Below are 21,659 nucleotides of genomic sequence, written 5' to 3' on the forward strand. Positions count from 1 at the left end.
AGGGTGAAACAAACAGGCAGCACTGCCATTCTCACTCTCTGCTCCTGACGTAAAGGAAGGCCAGCCAATCTGAGGCATGGTAAAGACACGGCTTCCAGCACTCCATGTCTAAAATGGCCACTCTGTCTCACAACAGAAACTCAGCTGAAGAGAGTAAGCACTCTCAAGAGCTCTTTAACAAGGCAGAGTTAATAAGCTTCATTTCTTCACTGCTTTGTACTGATCGGTTTTGCCTAAATATTCAAATGAGCCCTAGGTTCTCAAGGAAAGTAAGACTACGTCCTCAGAACACTCTGACAGACGCACTCACCCGCCTCGTCCTGTGCAGCTACCGCTCCTTTGCCCACAGCTGTCGCTGTCACGGGCTGTGGGAGAACTGTGGCAATGGAAGGGGCGGACGCGTCCCTGACAGCTTCTGAGTTCTGCGCGGCCCTAGTGCTGCTGCTCCGTTTGTTCACTGCTGCGGCCTTATTTGAGCAGCCTTTATTTAAACTTGCCTGAATGGAGTAGAATATTTGAAAGCTCAGATTACTAATGTGTAATGCATTAATATTTTATTAGTGCTTTGCTAAATTAAAATTTTAAATTTTTCTTCTTATGAATCTGAAGCTTGCTGGTATATCTGAATTTTGCTCTAAACAACAATGCGTTTTAAAAGACTGTTTATGAGATTTTATAGAAGAATTAAAAACTAAAATCAAATCTCAAACAATTTATACTAAAACTATGCATAATGTCACCATATAAAATAACTATGAGGCAATATAATGCTGTGCTTAATTGATAAGACATAATTTTCATTTTTGGAGCTAGGAATCCTCAGTAAACTAGAAAAGGTTGAAAGGAGAATACCTCACCTTTGTCAGAGACGTGGAGTACTGAAATGCTATACATTGCACAGATGTCTTATGGGCACTGATGGTTTTCACGGGTGACTTCAGCATCCTTAAATCATATTGATATATTTTCCCACGGGAAGATCCAATTGCCAAAGTGGCTCCATCCGGCATAAAATCTACTGCGGTCAGAGGAGCATCAGCCACTAAAGTTTTCACTAGCCTTTGGAAAAGCAGGAGAATATGCAAATACACTAGTATATACAGGAGTACAGGCTTTTATGACACATTTATTTATCAAAACCACTGAGTCAGAAGTGGGCAAACAACACATATCGCAAATAGCTGTTTAAAGCAATTTGGAGTACATCTTAGAAGCACATACCTAACAGAATGACCTGCAAAGAGCTGAATAGGTTGGAATTTTCTACTCACATCACCAAGGCACAAACTACATTTTGCAGGTTGGCCTCCTATGTCCTGGAGTAAGCACTCTAATAGCCACGAGTGTGACAATGGGCACCAGGCTCAGGGCTGAGCAGGCACTACATATCCAGTTTCCACTGAGTGATCTGCTTGTCCCTGGGGGTCTGTGACCTTTCACAGGAACAGATGCTACTCTGAGTTGTACATCTCTTGACCAAAAGGCTAAAAGTAACACAGTTCATGTGGTAGGACCTTAGCCAGCCAATGGATGCTGACATGCTCTTTGCTGGCCTATCTTGTACAAGAGAGAGCGAGAGAGAGAAAAACAAAAACAAAAACACAAAACAACAACAACAAAACGGCTTACTGACTGTCGAGGCTGTGAGTGAACTGTTCTAAAAGAGAAGATGGTGAAACAGGTCACAGTAACTACTGAGCAGTGCAGCAAGGCCTGATCCTGGCATCTTCCCTGATGGGGACCTTAGCATTCTACATGATCTTTAAACACCGCTTAGCACTGACTACAATGCTAATAGCCACCCCCCTCTTTTTTTCAAAGTTCTAAATTAAGCACAGTTATTATAAATGTAGGGTTTAATGGTTCTACCCAAGCAGGGGCAACATTTCTCAGGGATATCTGATAATGTCTAGAGACTATCATTCTCAGCAAATGCCCCTCAGCTTAGTGGAGAGAAAGCAAGGCCGATGCTGAAATATATTACAGTGCTCAGAGCAGCACTCCGTAACGGAAAAACACCAAGATAAAACCCAATTCACTTAGAAACTTTGATACAGAAAATAAATTAATTTTAAAACAAAACTGCTTTTTAAAAGTATGTTTAGTTATATTTTTCAAAAGAATCTTAAGACTAATAAAATAAAGATGTACAATGAAGATTCTCCCCCTCAACACTCATGGTCTAAAAACATCTTAATGCCCATGCTATATCCGTTCGTTTTGTGTAAGAAAGCAACAATGAAAAAATTTCATATTAAATACATCAACTGTACAAATATCAGATCCCTCGATAGCAACCAGATGCCTGGGTAAGTCACAAACATATCTGCTAATGAAATAGCCATCACTAAATTAAAGAAACATGGACACACTAGGCCTGGGGATGTAGCTCAGTGGATACAGTGCTTGCCTAGCATACATAAAACCTTAGGTTCGAGCCTAACACCACATAACCTGGCTGTAGTGACACAGACCTGTAATCCCAGCACTCAGCAAGTCAAGACAAGAGGATCAGAAGTTCAAGGTCACCTTTAGCTAACTGGCAAGTCTGAGGCTTTGTGAGACCCTGCCTCAAAACAAACACTTCTGACAATGCCACACTTACTTCTTACTTGAAGTGTCATAGAGGATGATTCTTTTGTCCAGACCGATGGTCACAAACAGCAGTTCATTGACAGGAGAGAAGCAGAGGCCTGAAGCTGGAGCTTTGTGTGTGCTGTCAAAGCTATGGTATGAACTCTGACTGTTCACATCCCACAGAGTCACTGCTCCATTATCCGAGACGCTGCCCAGCAGAGACTTCCTGAACAAGGAGTACTTCACGTGCCGGACAGGCTGCAAGAAACACACCAATGTGACTGCAAACAATCACAAACATGACTTAGGCAGTCTCCGAGTTAAAGACAGACATGTTTTGGCCACAAACCCCACCATGGTTTTTAGTGTGCTGTAAGATGACCCTGCAGCATTTCAATATTCTGTTAGTTGAATACCTGCCATGATTTTATTATCTTGGAAAACACAGCTTCTTCAATCTCCTCCATTTCAGAGGAAAACTGTTACCATAACACAGCCACACTGACCACACTAATTAACCAGGGTTAGAATAGTCACCATAAATACAGGACCCAACCACAGTCAAATCACAGGAGAACACTGGGAGAGAGAGAAATTACTTTGTGCTCATTTCCTCTATAGCCCTCAGACACTGGCATGTTTTGGTCTGTGCGGGGGCCGTGGAGCTGGCGACCCAACACAATCAGCAGCACAGTGAGGTGTAGTAAGCACAGAGGGGATCAGCAGCATCTGCACAGGGCAGGCGAAAGCCCCTCTTGGAAACGTGTCAGCCTGAAGGCAGCGCTGGGCTTTGTCTAAACATTGATCCCCATTAGAACACAGGCTTCCTTTCTAGTTTATCTGACCAAAAAATTCAGACTGAGTAAATAGGTCTTGATTCTAATTGGTTGAATTATACCTACTTTTCCTAAAATACTGCCTTTCAGATTTCTATTGGTATAATTAACTGTGCTAATAATAAAACAAAACGGAAAGCTTGTGGGAATAACCAAAAAAAGAATAGGACAAGACAGATAAGAGAAAAAGGGCTCAAAAAAAGGCATAAGAAACAGATACAGACACAGAGAAATAAATACTTAGATCACACATTCAGACACCTGACAAAAACCACAAAACTGGAAGTCATAAAATATATGCAAAACCTACAGGGCAAAAAATAAAAGTGAAAATAAAAAAAGGTTTAAACCTCAACATGACATTATGAGATGGAAACCTCAAAGATGCCACTGAGTTTGTTTTCAGATGGCCATCCTACTGGGCATATAGGCCATGCTGGAGAGTAGTCTGTTCCCTAGTGAGACTCTTGGAGAACAAGTGGGTGTCAGCTGGAGACAGCTTCTGGGCTAGAGAAGGGAGCATGTGTCCATTTCCTTCAGCTCTGAGACCCCATCTGGTCAGACCCGTGCAGGCCTCGAGCACGCTGCCTTTGCCTCTGAGGACACAGGCGCATTGACTATGCTGTGTTTAAAAGGCTTTGTTTCCCTGCTGTCCTCCCTCCCCTCCAGCTCTTAAACTCTTTCCACTGCCTTTTCCCCAGGATCTCTGAGCCCTGATGGGAGGGAGTTGATGAAGACATCCCAATTAAGAACGGCGTGTCCCAAGGTCTCTCATTCTTGCTGTGTACTGTCTGGTTGTGGGTCTCTGTATTTGTTCCCATCTGCTGCAGGAGGAAGCGTCCCTAATGATGGCTGAGCAAGGCACTGATCTAGAGGATAGCAGAATATCATTAGGAGTCATTTTATTGCTACATTTCTTTTGTAGAGTTTGTATTTGGTCTCTGGGCTACCTAGTCTTAGGTTCTTGGTCACCCAGGAAGCGTCAGGTAAGAGTTCCATCTCATGGAGTGGACCTTAGGTCAAATCAAGATTGGTTGGTTATTCCCACAATCTCTGTGCTCCACTACACTTGTGTCCCAGCACTGAAGCTTCATTTGGTGATGATGCAGTTGGAGATGTCTCTCTTGGTATTTGGCAATTTCACTTAGCGCGTGTACACACACACACACACACACACACACACACACACACACACACACACAAACACAAAAGAAAGCTTCTACTGTACTAGGTTTCCATACAACCCCTCAAATGGCCCTTGATTTTAGCTGTCCCTCCCCTCCTCAAATTCTCTCAATCGATGCCTCTTCCCTTCCCCCCTCTCTCTCATCCTCTTGTTCCAGTCCCTACCCCACCTCCAACCACCATCCATCCATAACTACTACTCGATTTCCCGGTCCCAGGGAGTGGTGTTCTCAACCTGTAGGTCTTGACGCTTCTGAGGGTCAAAGGACCCTTTCACAGGGGTTGTCTAAGACCATCCTGCCCATCAGATATTTATTTTATGGTTAATAAAATTAGCAAAATTACAGTTATAAAGTAGCAATGAATATAATTTTATGGTTGGAGGTTATCACAATAGGAGGAGCTATATTAAAGGGTCACAGCATTAGGAAGGTTAATAGCCACTCTCTGTCATTCTACAGATTATAGTTTACTTATCTGTGACTTAAACTAACATTCACATATAAGTGAATATATAACCTTTCTGGGTCTGGGTTACCTCACTCAGGATGATTTTTTTTTCCTAGTTCCATTCATTTACCTGCCAATTTCACTTTCTTTAATGACATAATAAATATTCCATTATATAAATGTGCCACATTTTCCGTATCCATCTGTTAACAAGACATCTAGGTTGCTTTCAATTTCTGGCTATTATAAACAGAGCATCAATTAACAGGACTAAGAAAGTGCCTCTGTGGTAGGGTGAAGCCTTCTTTGGGTATTATGGCCAAGACTGGCATAGCTGGACCTTGAGAAAATTGAGTCCCATCTTCTTCAGGAACCACCACACTGACTTCCATAGTGGTTGTGTAAGTTTGCACTCCCATTAGCAGTGAATGCGTGTTTTCTTTATCACATTCTCGCCACCATCTGCTGTCATTTGTTTTATTGGTCTTGGCCATTCTGACTAGTGTAAGATGATTTGCAGATGACTTGAGAATTCTGTTAACAGGTCTGAACCCCATTTTTTAATTGGGCTATTTGATTTCTTGAGATCCAGTTCTTTTAGCTCTTTACATATTCTGAATATTAGCCCTCTGCTGGAATTAGAGTCGGTAAAAATCTTCTCCCACTCTGTAGGCTGTCGCTTTGTCCAAATAATGGTGTTCTTTGTCTTACAGAAACTTTTCAGTTTCATGAGATCGCATTTATTAATTGTCGATCTTGGTGCCTGTGCTAATGGTGTTCTGTTCAGAAAGTCTTTTCTTTTCTTTTTTTTTTTTTGGTTTTTTCGAGACAGGGTTTCTCTGTGTAGCCTTGGCCATCCTGGACTCACTTTGTAGACCAGGCTGGCCTCGAACTCACAGTGATCCACCTGCCTCTGCCTCCCGAGTGCTGGGATTAAAGGCATGCGCCACCATGCCCGGCCAGAAAGTCTTTTCTAACCTGATGCACTATGTAAACTAAATATTAGTGCACTTTGGTATCAGCAGCACGCAATTTATTATGTAGTTATCTGGCTTGGCACTTTAAGCATCAATGATATTTTTTCTTACAACACATTATCATTATGTAAGAATGCATTTGTTTTTTTTTTTTAATTGGTTGTTTATAAGTAAAAAACATACTCATATAAGTAGGGGTCAGCAAACTTAGTCCTAAATAAACTGAAAGTAAACACACTATCATTCTGCAAAAGCAGCTGAAGACATTATATCAACGAATAATCCTAACTGTGTAAACTTCACTTACAAAATTTACAAAAATAAATAATCAGCCACGGGCTAAGGAATTCTCATATCCACTATGAGTTCTTGGAAGAAAATATAAGTAACAAAGAGAAAATTCATCTGTGACCTCAGCAACTACAGAAAAACTCCTTGTAGCTTTGGGGGTGCCTCTTAAGGATCTTTCTGTATGTACATGTGTGTTCGGTGGAATAGAACAGATACCTGGGGTTACATTCTACTATGTATGACACAGTCATGTCAGTAAAATGTCGTCTGCTTGATTTCACAGCTGGATAATATAAAAATGCACATTTACACTAATTTATTCCCTCCAGTTTCCAACAAATATATCATTTCCTAAAGTTGCTAATTTAAGATGATTTGCATTTCTGTTGTTCAATGCTCTTCAGAGATACTGAGTTAAGAATACTAAGTAAATATTTAGTTTTTTCTTCTTATGAATTGTCTATAAATCTATTTGGGCTATTTTCTATTGAGATAGTAAGAATTTTTAAAAGCTAATTTGCACCTGTTCTTAGAGTAAGGCCATTAATGCTCATATAGACTGCAAATATTTTCTCCACTTCCTTTTAGTTTTGTTGAGTCTTGTTCTGTCATACCTGGGCTACAGGAACAGTCTCAAGGCTTCTGGCCTTTCCACCTGTGCGCTCTCCTCCTCCTCTGCAGTTCAGCGGAGCTTTTAGCTTCCCGAGCTCCCCTCAGCAGGCCAAGGGCCCTCCTCCAGAAGGAGTGAAATCTTCCAATCCTTGGCTCTCTCTCTCTCTGGTCAATCCCAAAGCTACTAATCAGAGACATTCATCACCAGGAAGATGCTAAAGAGCTACTACTGCTTCTACTCTGGAGATACTCCTCACCTGTCTTCTGAGAGCTGTCACCAGAGACCTGTGCCCTGAGGACGTCAGTCCCCACTTCACCCTGACTGGTTGGATCTTCCCTAGAGCCCAGTGGACTCTGCCTCAAGTTACCACTGCCTGTTCCTTGGGCCCATCATCCCCTACTAAGCCAGTTACCAATCCTAGAAGTACTTTCAGCTCCCCCTCTTCCTTCTCCATTTTGAAGCATTTGGAGCTGCCAAATCTCACAGGTCACTAAGCAAACACACACACACACACACACACACACACACACACACACACACACATCACACACTTTAATCAAATCAAGAAGTTTATAATACAAATTATGCTTCCTTTACAAAGACCTGACATCCTAAGGTATTCCATGGTCAAAAATTACAAAATTAAAGAAAGGCCTGCTTTACATCAGTGGTTTCCAGCCTTCCTAATGCTGTGGCCCTTTAATACAATTCCTCATGTTGTGGTGAACCTCCCCCCTCCAATCATAAAATTACTTCATAACTGTAATTTTGCTACTGTTATGAATCATAATGTAAATATCTGACATGTGGGATCACCACCCACAGGTTGAGAACCACTGCTTTAAATGTTAGTCCTTAGCTGATTTTTTTCTAGTCTATAAAACATTAATTTATTTTTTTATTTTACTATATTTTATGTATTTGAGGTTTTTAACTCAACAATCAAAGACTATCTCAGTTTGCTAGACCTGGCACTTGCTGGATACATATGTTTCAAAGTTTCTCTTTTGCCAATTTTATGTAACACATTTTTCAATGTTTAAGTATTTTCTGTATGGTGCTCCCTGGGAATTCTAAATAGCTGAACACCAGCAGCATTGTTAACTGGCTTTCTGGGTGGCCTCGTCAGCTCCTGGGCTTGTGGTTCGGCTACAGGTTTATCAGCCTTAGAGTGGACAGAGCCTAGAGACTCAAGCACATGCAGCAGTCTGAGTTGCCAATCTGAGAGTAGGGTGCATGCCTTAAATAAGAGCCACTTACTCTGCTTGCTTTTGCTTGGGGTGGGGGGCAATGTGGAAGCAGTTAAAGGTTCCTGACCATGTACATGAATAAGCAAGCTGTTGTATGGTGACTTGTGGCTGTCTTTAAGATGCCGCTAGGAACTCTGGGCTCCCACACCTTGGGTATTTGCCTTTCATCCTTGCACTATCCCCACGCACCTGCACATAATGGGCCTGTACCCCTTTTCTCTTGTTAATCTACTGTCGGTTCTTTCTGGCAGATTCAATTACTAGCCTACAGAGAACAGACGGTGAAGCTGTCTGCTGGGTTAATTTGTCCTTTGTAAAAGTTACTTTTTGTTTTCTTTTCCTTTGCCAGGCATCTTATACTCTAAAGAAAAGATGCACCTAGCTGATTAAGATAGGAACAGAGGAAACATCATTCATTAGACCTCCTGCTCACTTATCCGTATTTAGATTCACAGAGCTCAGAACATCTGCTGCCTATCGGTAGGTACCATCAGAGTAAGTCAAAGAACCAGACACCTCAGGACTGACGACTGCTCCAGTGCCCACTCGCTGTTCACAACTAAAAACATTAGCACCACAGTGAACCTGCTATCGAAAAAGGTCAAATCAGAAGAGATTTATAATAATTTTAAAATAAGTGCTTGTTGTGATTATAAAAATTTAGAAAAATATCTAGAACAGAAGAATCTTTACATAAACAGTGACATTAAGTAATAACAAGCATACAATCACTGGAAATTAGTTAGGAGGGTTAAGCATGCCTGGGACACACAGGGTGACAAAAGAAAGGCAGGAGACAAGTTTAGACAAAGAAAATGACTGTGTAAGAAAGACAAAGCTATATATAGAAACATATAAGATAATATTTTTCAAATAATTTCCACTAATGTTAGGAAGAGAAAAACATGAAAAATATATTTGAAATAGGTACAAAGCGTCAATTTATTTTATGCTCACATAATAATAAAACTGCTGAAGAACATATTATAGGGGCAAGGCAAAAACATAACAAATGCTAAAGAGTTTATTATTAAGGATGTGTTATTATGCCAAACATTTTCCCCAATGTAAGTTATACTAATGCTCCTGTAAATTTAAAGATCACTAATCTAGAAATAAAGCCTTGTAGTCAAACTTTTTGGGTATAAATCCATGTAAAACATAAAGAACTTTAAATTGAAATTTTTCTGTAGTGCCAGAAATAGAAGTAGGATTTCCTAGGGTTCCTACAGCTGAGCTGTACCCTGGCGCTAAGGTATTCTTTACAAAAGGCCATTACTTACGGTTACCATAGCTCTGTACTTAAGCAGGCTTATTAACACTTACAAAACCTATATATTAAACGAAATATCACTTAAAGAAAACAAATGAGTTTAAACATGTATTGTGTTATATTTTTAAATCTCACCTGCTTTACCTAAAATTCTCTTTAAGGCATCTGTAATACAGAGCCACATTTTTAACTGCTTGGGAAAAGGCGACACGGGTTAAACTCTCAGGGAGCCCAAGCTGCTGAACTTGCCCAATGCTGACATGCAATTACAGCTTAAGAAGCCGTCAGACAGCAGCTACACAGAAGCGGCGGGGGCTCTTTTTTCTTTGGAGAAAGACAAAAACTAATAGCTTCAATTGAGCTCAGACATTTCAAAGTAAGACTCTGAATACATTGAGGCAGCCTCATTTCTGATATGAATTTCAGCCGGATGTAGAGGTAGTGAGATGTCAAGGACTTGTCACATTCTCTAAGAAGCCAATTTGGCGATTATTACAACCCCAAATCCTTGATTGTATATAGAAACAAAAATAAACATTTCAATTTAATCATGGATATGTCTTAACTAATACTTTTTCTCAACAACCCAGAGCTTAGGTACAGTAAAATCAACCAACTCAAAACTGGGCTGAACAACAGTATATCTGAATTTAAAATGTCAATGTCCGACATGCTTGAGATCTTATAAACTGTTTAAACTTTTTAATGAATACTTAATTTATTTGAAATCTTAAAAGGATTTTAAGAAATCTTCTAATAGAATTTTTTAATGAATGTTCCTGGCAAGCCTATGCTTCTAGTAATAATAGGTAAACTGTAATTAAATTGTAGGGAAAGAATTAATGTAAAAATGCCTTCAAGTATTACTAAAGCAAAACCTGAGTGTGCAGAACCATTCCACTGACTTTCCTAAGAGATCTAGAACGTATCTTTATATTTATATATAGAGAGAGGCCAATTTCTATTGCCTTGCTTACGCATTTTTCTCTTACTGGTATAGCTTATCAGAGAATATGAAATAATATAGTATATAAAAAAATAGCCATTTGTCCCAGGCAGAGGGAAAAATGCACCCTAATTTTTTCTTTACCTCCTTACCATCACACACACACACACACACACACACACACACACCCTACTGCATTCAGTTATGCTGCCTTTATATGCATGCGTTTAAGACTACCTACTTAAGTACTGGGAAGCCTACACAGGGTCTCCTTCCTGAAGAAAACAGCTGTCACTGACAACCTGAAGCTCTGCCTCTGGATGTGGGGCCTTGTCAGAAAAATAATTCCAGAGGATAAATTATACTGGTAAATTAGCAGGGGTTGAAGGGAGTACAGAAACTGGAGATGTTCAAACCAGGCTGAGGAAATAAACTGCAGAACTGATTTTAATGTCAATATAATGACTCATAAAAAGCTCCCAACAGTAGCTAACACTCACTGATCTCTTAGCCTAGTATTGCCAAGTAAATACAACGCCTGCTCAAGCCCCTGCAGAGGTGCAGCTGCCCACGGAGGAGGCGGCTGCCCAGGACAAGCTCCAATTCTGACTGGTTTGGTTGGACGCACACTGGAGATGAGCTCTGCACTTCACGCTCCTCCTAAACTAGAAGATAAGCTTAATTCAGTTTTCTGATGAGAACTAATGAACTAAAATTCTATGAAAATCAACTGTGCTTCAATCCATCACCTAGGATTTTAAGGGTTTTTCTTTTCATGTGAGAAAGAGATACAGATAAGCATTAGATTCTCACACACCTCGAAGCATCTGTGTCTTCTCTGCCACTAGCTGTGGCCACAGGGAAGGAGTGAGAGGGAGCTCCACAGGGCAATGGTAGAAGGGCAGGGGAAGAAATGAAGCGGAGGGCCCTAATCGGCGAGGAAGGCTCATACAAACAGAGAAGGAGGCAGGAGGTTAAATAACTCAAGATGTTTGGAACAGCCATAGGGAATTATATTATTTTATGTTTACCTGAAATTACAAATACATGTACACACACACACACCAATGAAGTTATACCACATAAAGTGATAATGTTTCAAAAAGCCATAGACCAATTGTTCTCAATCTGTGGGGCATGACCCTTTGGGGGTCAAATGTCCTTTTCACAGGGGTTACCTAAGACTACCAAAACCCACAGATATTTACATTACAATTCATAACACTGGCAAAAGTACCATTATGAAGTATCAATGAAAATCATTTTATGGCTGGAGGTCACCACAACATGAGGAGCTGCATTAAAGTATCTCAAGAAGGCTGGGAACCACCGCCAGAAATCGTTTATTTAAACAAAAACTCCAGGACTAAGTGAGAAACTTCCTTTTGGTCAGGGAAGTCCAAAAGACCCCAAAACAATACAGGTTGCCGCCATTGCCCTTTGTTGTCTTCCAAAATTTGGAGGCAAGACCCCATTGCTGAAGACACCACATACTTTGGTCTCAGGGCTTAAGGAGTCAAGCCGGTACTAACTGGAGCTGGAAAGCTCCTCCCTGAGGACCTGCCACAGAGTGCTGCCATGCAAGTTCCCAAGAGAGGAACGTTATCAATAGTCCTACACTCCTGTACAGCCTGTGCACCACAATAACAACTGGCCTGTAAGGACACACACCGGGAATAGGGACACTGTATTTAGAAGTAAAGCAACAGTTGTCTAACTGGACTTAAGGCCCACTCAACAGGAGGGAGCTCATGCCTAACCCTGTAAATCTGGCCAAGAACCCATGGCTGGGCAGCTCAGACACTAGAGGAAGGAGCTTCAGATACTCATGGTCATCAGTAATCACAACTTCCACCAGCCTAGAAAGTGAGGCAGGAGGAAGCAAGGCTAGAGGAGCAGCTGACCCTCCGGTGGCTCTGGGATCCGAGGGTGTGGGATCACAGTTCTCAACTGTAAACTAAGAGCAGCAGACTGACTAGCAGCAAAGCCTAAATGAGGAGAACGCAGTGTAACTCAGTGACCACTAGTGTGAAACAGCAAACAGCAGCAAGTCCTCTGCGTGTGTAGTACGTCCAGCAAGTACAAGAAATCAGAAGCATGAACATACTCATGGCCATAACTGACTTGCATGGGTCTAAAGAGCCAGGCAAACATTTATGGATTCGCTATGCCCTAGTACAGAACACAACACAAACAACATGTCCACCTTAGAAAAAAATTCTACCTTAGTGGAATTATCTCTAGAAATTTTCAAAGAATGTTAGCAGGGAATAGACTTATTAAAGCATTTCTCATTCTTTTAAGAAAAAAATTAACTATTTTTTTTAACCAAGGAAAATATCTAATTGACTAATTTTTCTTTTAAAATGTTTCCCTAAAGATTTCTGTACTAACTAGAAATGTCTAAGTAGGCTTTGATTATTTTAACTACCACATTAAAAAAAAAAAAAAAAGGCTAGGTTTTTTTTTTTTCTTCAAAATGTACTTGCCTCTACCTAAACACAGTAATTACCTGTTCCTGAACAATATGTATCAGTCCTCCAGCCAATACAGTTTAAAGTTCGCAATACTTCTGTCAGTTTTAGGGCTGTGCTACAGCAGATAGTTGCATTTTGTTAAAGACAGTTATAAGATAGAAAGAAAAATTTAAGTATAGATGTGAATTCATACAAGCAATCTAGTATGTATTATAGTGTACTTTATCTTTTTCAAAAACTACTATTAAAATTATCTGGATGTTTTCTAGCAAGCCAAATAACATTTTTAAATGTTAAAAAATTTAAACTTTCTTATGTAAAATAATTTAAAAATATGTTATCAATTCTATTAAAAACATACCATACCTGCTTACTCCCATGGCCAAAAGGTGTACTGGATGTATTAGTGGTTACGCTGTGTAAAATAATCTCACCACTGAGAGAGCCGGACGCAATGTAGCAATCGTTCCAATTGTACGCCACACAAGTTACTTCACATTTATGATCCTGTAAGAAACACATTCAAGAACAGCAGTCCTTAACGCCTGTATTGTGATGGACAGAGAAGAGCATGGCTGTCAGTCAATACCTGCAATACCATTTCCCTTCCAACACAACACTCCTGAGCTGATTAGGACACTGCATGAGCAACACGAGTCCCCTCAGCAGACAGCTTCTCAGAGCCATATTACATGTTCGTGGACTGAGACAATAAACAGTTTATAACATAACTTCATGTTTGCCTCGCAGAACTGCCTGTGTATTACTGTTCAACTACAAGACACTAAGATTAGCACCAAAATGGCAGAGCAAATGCTAAATAAACAGTGTCAGCAGGGGATCAAAACGAGAAAACCAGGTATCACTGTCAACTCAACTGATTGAGACAGAGACATAGAATTGAATCCAACCTTAAAGAAAGGACGAGGTGAGGAGTGATAAAGCACTGGTAAAGCCCAGCACTAAGGGGGGTCATGAGTTAAAGACTAGCCCGTATCACACAGAGTTCTAGGTTAGCCTGAGCTACATAGGGAGTCTTATCTCAAAAGACAAAGAAGCAAATAAAACAAGAACAGAGGTAAGTTATGGGAAAGGAAGAAAAGCAGACATGACAAAAGGGAGAGAAAAAGCAACAACTAAGTCTGCAACGTCAGGCAGCAGCCGCTCTCACTGGCTGAGTGCCTTCTCCGCTGAGGCTTCACGTACTAACTAGTCAGCCTTTAAAATTCTAAGAGGCGATGCCACTTTCCCCATCCACAGATGAAGCACACAGACACGGCAACGTAAGAGACTGGTGCAGCTTACATATGTGCTAAAGGACAGACTAGGACTCAGCCCCAAGACAGACGACCAAGCCCTTGGCCCTCCTGACACAAGACTGCTTCCCACATAGGAACAGGATCTACTTTAATAGAATGAGAAGTCCAAGACTTCGAACAAACTGAGTTCACAAGGACGGTTTCCAAACATCAAGTTAGAGATGTTTTAACAGGAACATTAACACTGATCTGAGTTAGAATGGTGGAGTGTTTTGTTTTTTAAACAATGCAGTGTTCTGTTATTTACTAAAATAAATATATTAAACTTAATACAAAATAACTAATGGGCTATCAAGATTGCTGCAGCTAAGACATCACACTTACTTTACAGCTTTATCAAATGATCCTTCGAACATTTCCCCTCTTCTATCAAAGCAGTTGCCTGAGGAAAAAAATTTCCTATGCAATAAAATAAGCAACATTTTGTGCATTGTTGTGATAGGGAATTAAGAGTGTGTCATCTAATAGAATTTCTGTGACTTTGTAAAGGAACAGGTCTTCCTAATTTCAGTTGTAGAAAATACATCAACCAACCACAGAAACCAATTTCCCATCACTAGGGAGAAGTAGTTCATTCAATACAGTAAAATACGTGAAAATAATAATAATGATGATGATGAAAATGCAATCTGCAACAACAGCTTTTATGAGGAAAAAAGTTTCAGCTAGACAGCACCTGTATTTCCCCCAATAAATCTCACTTCAGTTCTAAAGCGAAGTTTGGTAGCTACTCCAAACACGGTGTGAGCTACTCATTCTACAGAGGTAAAACGCATTTGCTTACCTTAAGAGTGCGATGAACTCGTTTTGACTTTAAATCCCAAATATTAACAGTGTTATTTAGGCCTCCACTCGCCAAATACATCGATGTAGAATTTAAATCGACACATGTCTGCTTTTGCTATTTAAATAAACAAACAAAATTAGTTTAAGGGAGCCCAGAGACGACACAGTCTCACCTAACACAGCACACAGGACAGTGAATCTGCTGATATAAGGCATAAAGGTGATGATAGCTGCAGCTAAGACTTCACCTCTCATCATCCTCCATGAGAATCAACAGCTTATTCATTTTAAGATGTCAAGAAAACAGCAAACCTCACTCCAGCGGTTCTCAAGAATGTCACCAAATCTAGGCCTCAGGGGCTAGTGACAGGGCTCAGTAGCTGACACTTCCTCAGTAAGTGTGATGCTGTGGGAAACCCACCACCAAATACAAACACATGCATTAACATATAAACCAAGTAACCTGGCCTCACACTTGTCCTCAATTCAGCAAAGGTGAAATTGCTGAATAACCAACCCTCAATTCCCGGTCCCAACCTATCAACAAGGTATATAAACTCCAATTCTACGATAAATTCCACATGCTTCCCTGCATCTAAATATATTATTACCACTAACCAAACTTTGCCCAAACATGGTTTAAAAAAAAAAAAGGCAGCCAGAGCTGGCTTCCAAGCATACCTAGAAGAAACCGCCAACCATCAACCTGCTGCCAGAGCCATGTTCCTACTACATTCTTATCACTGTCTTTCCCATACTAATTCTTCACCAATAAACAACCCTGCACTCCTAACAACAATCCTGCAACCGCCTCCAGGCTTCTAAAGAGCTGCTCTCCTTGCCCAGAAGTGAAAATTCACCAGACCAGGACAACAGACATTAGATGCTACTTCTTAAAGAAACCTCCCTTGGCCACTTAGTCTAACTTCTGTGGCAGTGTTTTAGTTCTCGGCAAAACAGCTTTCCAGTATTTGGCCATCTTTGCTCAAAGTTTATTGTCTGCTTGAAACCAGAAAGTCAGTTTCTTAAAGATTACAACCATATTCAACCAACATTAAAGAATAATGAAAAAAAAAAAAAGAATAACGGCTAACGGCTAACCTCACAGAGGTTATCAAGCTACTCTCACAGTAAGGATGCGTCCCCCTGGGGCCTGGGCAGTGCTGCAGGGTTTTATATAACCCACAGGAGTGGAATGAAGCTACACTAATTGTTCTTACTTCAGTTGAATGCCATAAAAAAACAAACAAACAAACAAAAAGGAGAAATGACGTTCAAAGGAGAGTTCATGGCCTGATCAAAAGGCAAGCTGTGAGGCTTAGGCAAGTCACTTCACATGTCTGGATACATCCTGAGAAGCAAACACATGAGTCCTGGATCAACTGTCCCTACCCTGAGAGCCAGGCATCCGCAGCCCAGTCTCTGCTCCAAAGAACCCTTACAGATGGCCTCTTCCGGCATCCCTGCTGGACCAATCAAGATTGCTTTTACCATTTGACCAACAGTACCAACTAACACATACAAAAAGAGCAGATGCACACCACATCAGGGCTTTAACTCTAACACTAACGTTCTTGCAGATGCCATCCTAGGAACGAACAGGTCTGAAGGAATCAAGAAGACTTACTTCAGAATATGCTTGCACTACATATCCAAGTTTTCTAATAACAATTAAAAGAACTTTTAAGAAGAAATAGGTAAGGATAGTATCCACCAAAGCCTGATACATTGGGACGCCAGCTGTCACAGGTTCAATTACTGTTAAGAGCTGAGAACAAAATCCATACTTAAAACTGGCTTACCTTGTTGACAGAAGGCCTTTCATGTTAATGTATTTTTAATGCATCTAATGAACTTAAATAACTAATACAAACTGTATGATATTATAGGAATCCTGTACCCACAAGACCAAAAAAAAAAAAAAAATCAAAACACACAATTTTTAAATCTAAAAACAAGGTGGTGAAATTTCAAAGTTATATTGTAATGACACTATAGCCATTATAATACCATTAAGACCAATCTGTGCACTTCAAAGAGGAAATACACGAAATTAAAAACAAAAACATGAACCTAAAATTTCATTCTAAAAATAATCTTAAAATTAGTTTCTTTCCCCAAGTAGATAAGGCCTGATAGCACAAACAGCCATGTGAGAGAATAGGGCTGGAAGCACCACACAAGCAATGATTATATAGTAACAGATGTGTTATAAAATATTCCTAATAAATTCCTTTATTTAAAAGCTGTTTGCAAAAAGCTTTTATAACTGCAGTACATTCAAGATTAGAACGCTAATGGATTCAAGTGTCCACCTGCTTTATAATATAATCTCTTAAATTGGGGAGGGCTAAAATTACACAAATTAATGGGAATATTTACTAAGTCTTCAGGATGACTCACATTTATACACATCATCTGTTAAAGGATTAAAGCATACAACAGAATTTGAAGTATAAAAGTTCAAAGTATACTTTTTTAAATGGGAGGAGTCAAGCTTAGTATAGTAGTTCATGCCTTTAATCCAAATACTAAAGATGCAAAGGCAGGTAACTCTCTATGACTTCAAGGTCAGCTTGGGGTAAATAGCAAGTTCTAGGCAGCCAGAACTGCACAGGAAGACTGTCCAAATAAACAACACAGGAAGACTGTCCAAATAAACAAACACATTATCAAATAGATTTTTTACAAAGAAAAAGACAAAAAATGGGCGGAGGTGCTAAATATTGATTTTTAAAACACAGTGTATCAAAGTGCACCCAGTTGTGGAGGCTGGAGGAACTGATCTGGCTTTGATAATAAATTCAACAGCAGCTTGCTGGTCACTCTTGAAAGGACCAAAGGTCCCACGATGGCTATTGCTGCTATCTTGAAGAGTGTGGTCCACCTGCTGACAAGAGACAGCCACTTCAACTTTACTTCGCCCCATCTGCCTCAAACTCCCATTCTACCTTTAGCAGGCATTCTCTGTACGTTTCTACGCCTGCGCTGGAAGTGAAACTTAAGCTTTAAAAAAAAAAAAAAAAGCAGCAGCAGCAAGAATAAGCAATACCTTTTTGTTAGCTGTTGTTCTCTCTGAAGAATAGCTTTTGTGAATGTGTGGATGGAAGTGAGGAAACCAATACTATCCTCAATGAACGTAAGAACAGAAGAATAAAGATATAACATTCAGGGAGAGCTTCACTGTGTGCTGTGGGCTGGGGCGGGTCCCTGCGTGCTCAGCGGCCAGCGTCTGAAGCAGAAGGGTGCCTTCAGAAACAGTCTTTGTGGATGACGCTGCACACAGTCAACAGGGGCAAGTCAACCTGGTGACCTAGTCACACATCAACAAGAGGGGAACAGAGAGGGTGCCTCCTAATGAAATCTAAGGCCTCAACTATTCTCCTAATAGTTTAGGTGAAAAAATGTTTTTAAACACAATAAACCATAACAAGTAAGTCACTGTCACTTAAGCAAACTGAGATTTTAAAACAATTTTAAAAAGCAAATAACTTACCCCTTCAGCAAGCTCCAAAAGTGGGACGGGCTTACATTTGCAACTTGACACCACTATTTTGTCACCACTGGAAGATGCTGTCACTAGAAAGTTGTCTAAATGAAGAGTTAGGAAACATCAAACAGTCCATGGGCACCCACAGCACCCAACTATGGTCACGGGAGTACAGGCACGTGATCATCACCAAGGCAAGTACACAAATACAGCTCATACACCAGTGTTCAAAAGGGTTCCAATTACCAACTGCTAAGTCTCTCTCTCAGGACGGCAGGGACGATGCCTCCCTTCTGGCTATGCTACCATTTGAAAGCTCTTAGCCCATGTGAAACACTACTCCCTTCCCAGAGCGGGCCAGAAGGTCTAACTTTATCCTTTCAGAAGCGAGAGCACAATAAAAGCAACAAATACAAATAATAATCAGCTTTTTCATGTACAAAATCTGTTCAGGGACTTACTGATCCAGTGCTCAGTACCAACCTCTGTCAGAAAGCTGGTATCCATGTGACTCTCCTACTCCTTCTAACAGAAAAATGAAGACTGATATTTTCTCAGGACTAGAGTCACGATCGTAGTTGCTTCCACCATAAATATATTGTGAATGAGTATTGTAGATAGCATACTAAATACAACTAAGTGTGGCTAAATAAAAATGACATATGTTATACAAACTTAAACTATTTTAAATTAATCTTAAGCTAAAATTTTAATTTACTCTATATGATTTTATGAGTAATAAGTAAACAGAAACAATGCAACTATCTTGAACCAAAATGATTAAATAATGTAATCAAGAACAGGAGTCTGATTTTAAAAGTCAGAGCACATTAAAGTAGGAGAATGTTTTGTACTTGTTTGTGTACGTCTGTGCATGCACACTCACACACGTCACGGTCCAGGTCTGGAAGTCAGAGGACAACTCATTCTCTCCTTCCAGCTACTAGGTTCAGCGAATTCCGCGCATCTGGCTGGGCAGCGAGCACCCTAGCCCTCCGAGCTATCTCGCTGGCCCCAGAATACAAGACTTCCAAACTTTCAACTTTAGGAAGCAAAGTCTATGTGTGGAAGCAATGACAACATCTAAGTAACCCTAACTATACAATTTTGACAGTGTGCGTAACATTCAGATCCTTTACAACTAGAGCATGGACTGGAACATTGTATTTGTCTGTTTGGGGGACAGTCCCAAATGTCACAACTCACTTTGTAGCCTGAGACACCCTTGAGATTGCCGTGACCGTTCTACTTCCACCTGGCAGATGCTAAGGCTACAGGCGTGCACCACCACCATGCCGGATTCCACACATGCTTACCACCAACCTGAGGGTGTCACTCACGTGAGGCAAGCCTCTACCAACTGAGTGACACCCCAGACTAAATGGTATTCAAAAGAATAAAGAAGTTTCTTTACTTTGAACCATGTCTGAACTCCACTGGAGTCAGAGATAGAGCGTCATCTTCTGCCCTCACAATGAAGTCTCTAAGTATCAGCTAAGCTGCCAACACAAGCCGCTCATCGTAAGAACAGAGTCCAGGTTCCTCTGGCTTGTGAACTAGCAAGTCAATCAGCACACTGCCAAAATCCACAGAGCCAGTCGCCAGTGCCCTCTCCTCTAACACAGCTACAGGCTTGCTTTTTCATTCCAGGCACTCGCACACCTCTGATCCGAGTAGGCCCCGGTAAGAGCTGGGTGGAAACGCCACTATCAAATACAGAGCAAGCTACACACATCATTTCCAGGGGAGATGAAATCCTTGCTACCAGCACAGTGCCACGTGAGAAGCCATCGCCTTCCTCAGTCTGCCACACTTCACCCCTTAGGACATAGAGAAAGAACCACAGGAAGAGAAAAGAGGGGAAACTAGTTTCTAAGTTTTCTTGCAGTTTTAGAAGTTATGAGAGAAATGCGGAGCATTCTGTAAAGAAACCAAAATGAACTAAGTTCCCTAGCACTTCACAGTAACCCTGACCCCAACTGGAATTTATACACCGGGACTCTGAGCTGCTGTGTCTGGAACTCTGTTCTTCGGGAACAAATGCCATGAAGACCACAGCCTCACCGGGAGCACGGCTAACAGGACGATCTCTGCACAGAACCAGGACCAGCTTCTCAGAGTCACACAGCAGCACTACCTCCTTGCCACACCAGCCATTATGGAGTGAACTTGCCGATGTCAGTCCTGGTAACACTCCCTAAAACAAAGCTACGCAGGAAAAAACAAACAAACAAAAAACCCACATCCTATTAAGATTTCTTTTCTTTTCTTTTCTTTTTTTATTTAAAGAATTGGTTTGTTTTTTTTTTTTTCAATAGTCCCAGAAAAAAAGGGGGGGAGGGAGAGGGGAATAAAGCTGTAAACATAACTAAAAACTAAAAATAGAGGATCAACTTCATGTACTTGCCACTCTCCTTAAAATAGTTACCACATGACAGGCTGGAGAGTCCTTCATGCAAGTTTGATTAATAGAGCATTGAAGTAATTGGTTTCACTGCTCTAATGCAAAAATCAAGGAATGATCAAGAGGGAAATTTTAATTCAATAAGAAAGCTGTCATTTGTTATGTATGTGTAAGAGCAGGCATTTGAAATTAAAAAATCCTAATATGTTTGTTCATAAATCAGTCATCTTCTAAAGCCTTGTCAGTTTCCCTTTCATCAGGAAAAATATTAATACTTTGATACTGCTAAAAACCAGATAATTCTTAACACTTAATGGCTGTTTCAAAGCAGTATGTGATTCATGGAAGATTAATCTCTAGCATATCAATGGCAGAGTATTTTTCTATCAAGAGAACTCATCTACGATGCTTCATCTACGGCAGAGGCCTTCACATGCGGGTGAGTCTAGCACTGCAGGAGGCAGTTTTGGACCATCACAGCTGGGAGTTAAAAGCATTTGGTGGTTGGTAGCAGAGGTCAGGAACATTTCTTAGGATCCTACAATGCCCAGGAAAGCCCTCGCCAGCCCCAACACAGCCATGATGTGAGGATGATAAGCCCTAACTTACAGGCTCCCCCCACCCCTCTCCCCCAGCCCTGGTTCCCCATTCAGAGGCTCACCAACACAGGGAGTATACCAATCAGAGTGCAGGAAAACTCAATCCATTTTGTCTGTTGGGAAATGATGCTCTTTTCATCACAGACAGAAAAGACAGACCCAAGCATACCACCAACATGATATAAA

The 21,659-nt window shown here is 40.7% G+C and overlaps 1 protein-coding gene across 5 annotated transcripts in view; it reads right to left on the minus strand.

Moving 5' to 3' along the window:
- The window catches only part of NEDD1 (NEDD1 gamma-tubulin ring complex targeting factor), a 52,869-nt gene that overhangs the window by 26,898 nt on the left and 4,312 nt on the right, over positions 1-21,659 (minus strand). For all 5 annotated transcript variants that reach the window (XR_014781998.1, XM_084796155.1, XM_084796154.1 and 2 more), the window contains exons 3-8: positions 18,477-18,571; positions 14,979-15,095; positions 13,242-13,382; positions 2,606-2,835; positions 858-1,059; positions 311-497 (exon numbers count right to left, since the gene is read on the minus strand). Coding sequence is in view for 4 of the 5 variants with exons in the window: in XM_084796155.1 (XP_084652281.1) it covers positions 311-497; positions 858-1,059; positions 2,606-2,835; positions 13,242-13,382; positions 14,979-15,095; positions 18,477-18,571 (972 nt within the window). In the remaining variant the exon portion in view is untranslated. The remainder of the gene's footprint in view (positions 1-310; positions 498-857; positions 1,060-2,605; positions 2,836-13,241; positions 13,383-14,978; positions 15,096-18,476; positions 18,572-21,659) is intronic.

Source organism: Acomys minous (assembly GCF_964271855.1).
Source record: "Acomys minous genome assembly, chromosome: 9".
NCBI classification, from domain to species: Eukaryota; Metazoa; Chordata; class Mammalia; order Rodentia; family Muridae; genus Acomys; species Acomys minous.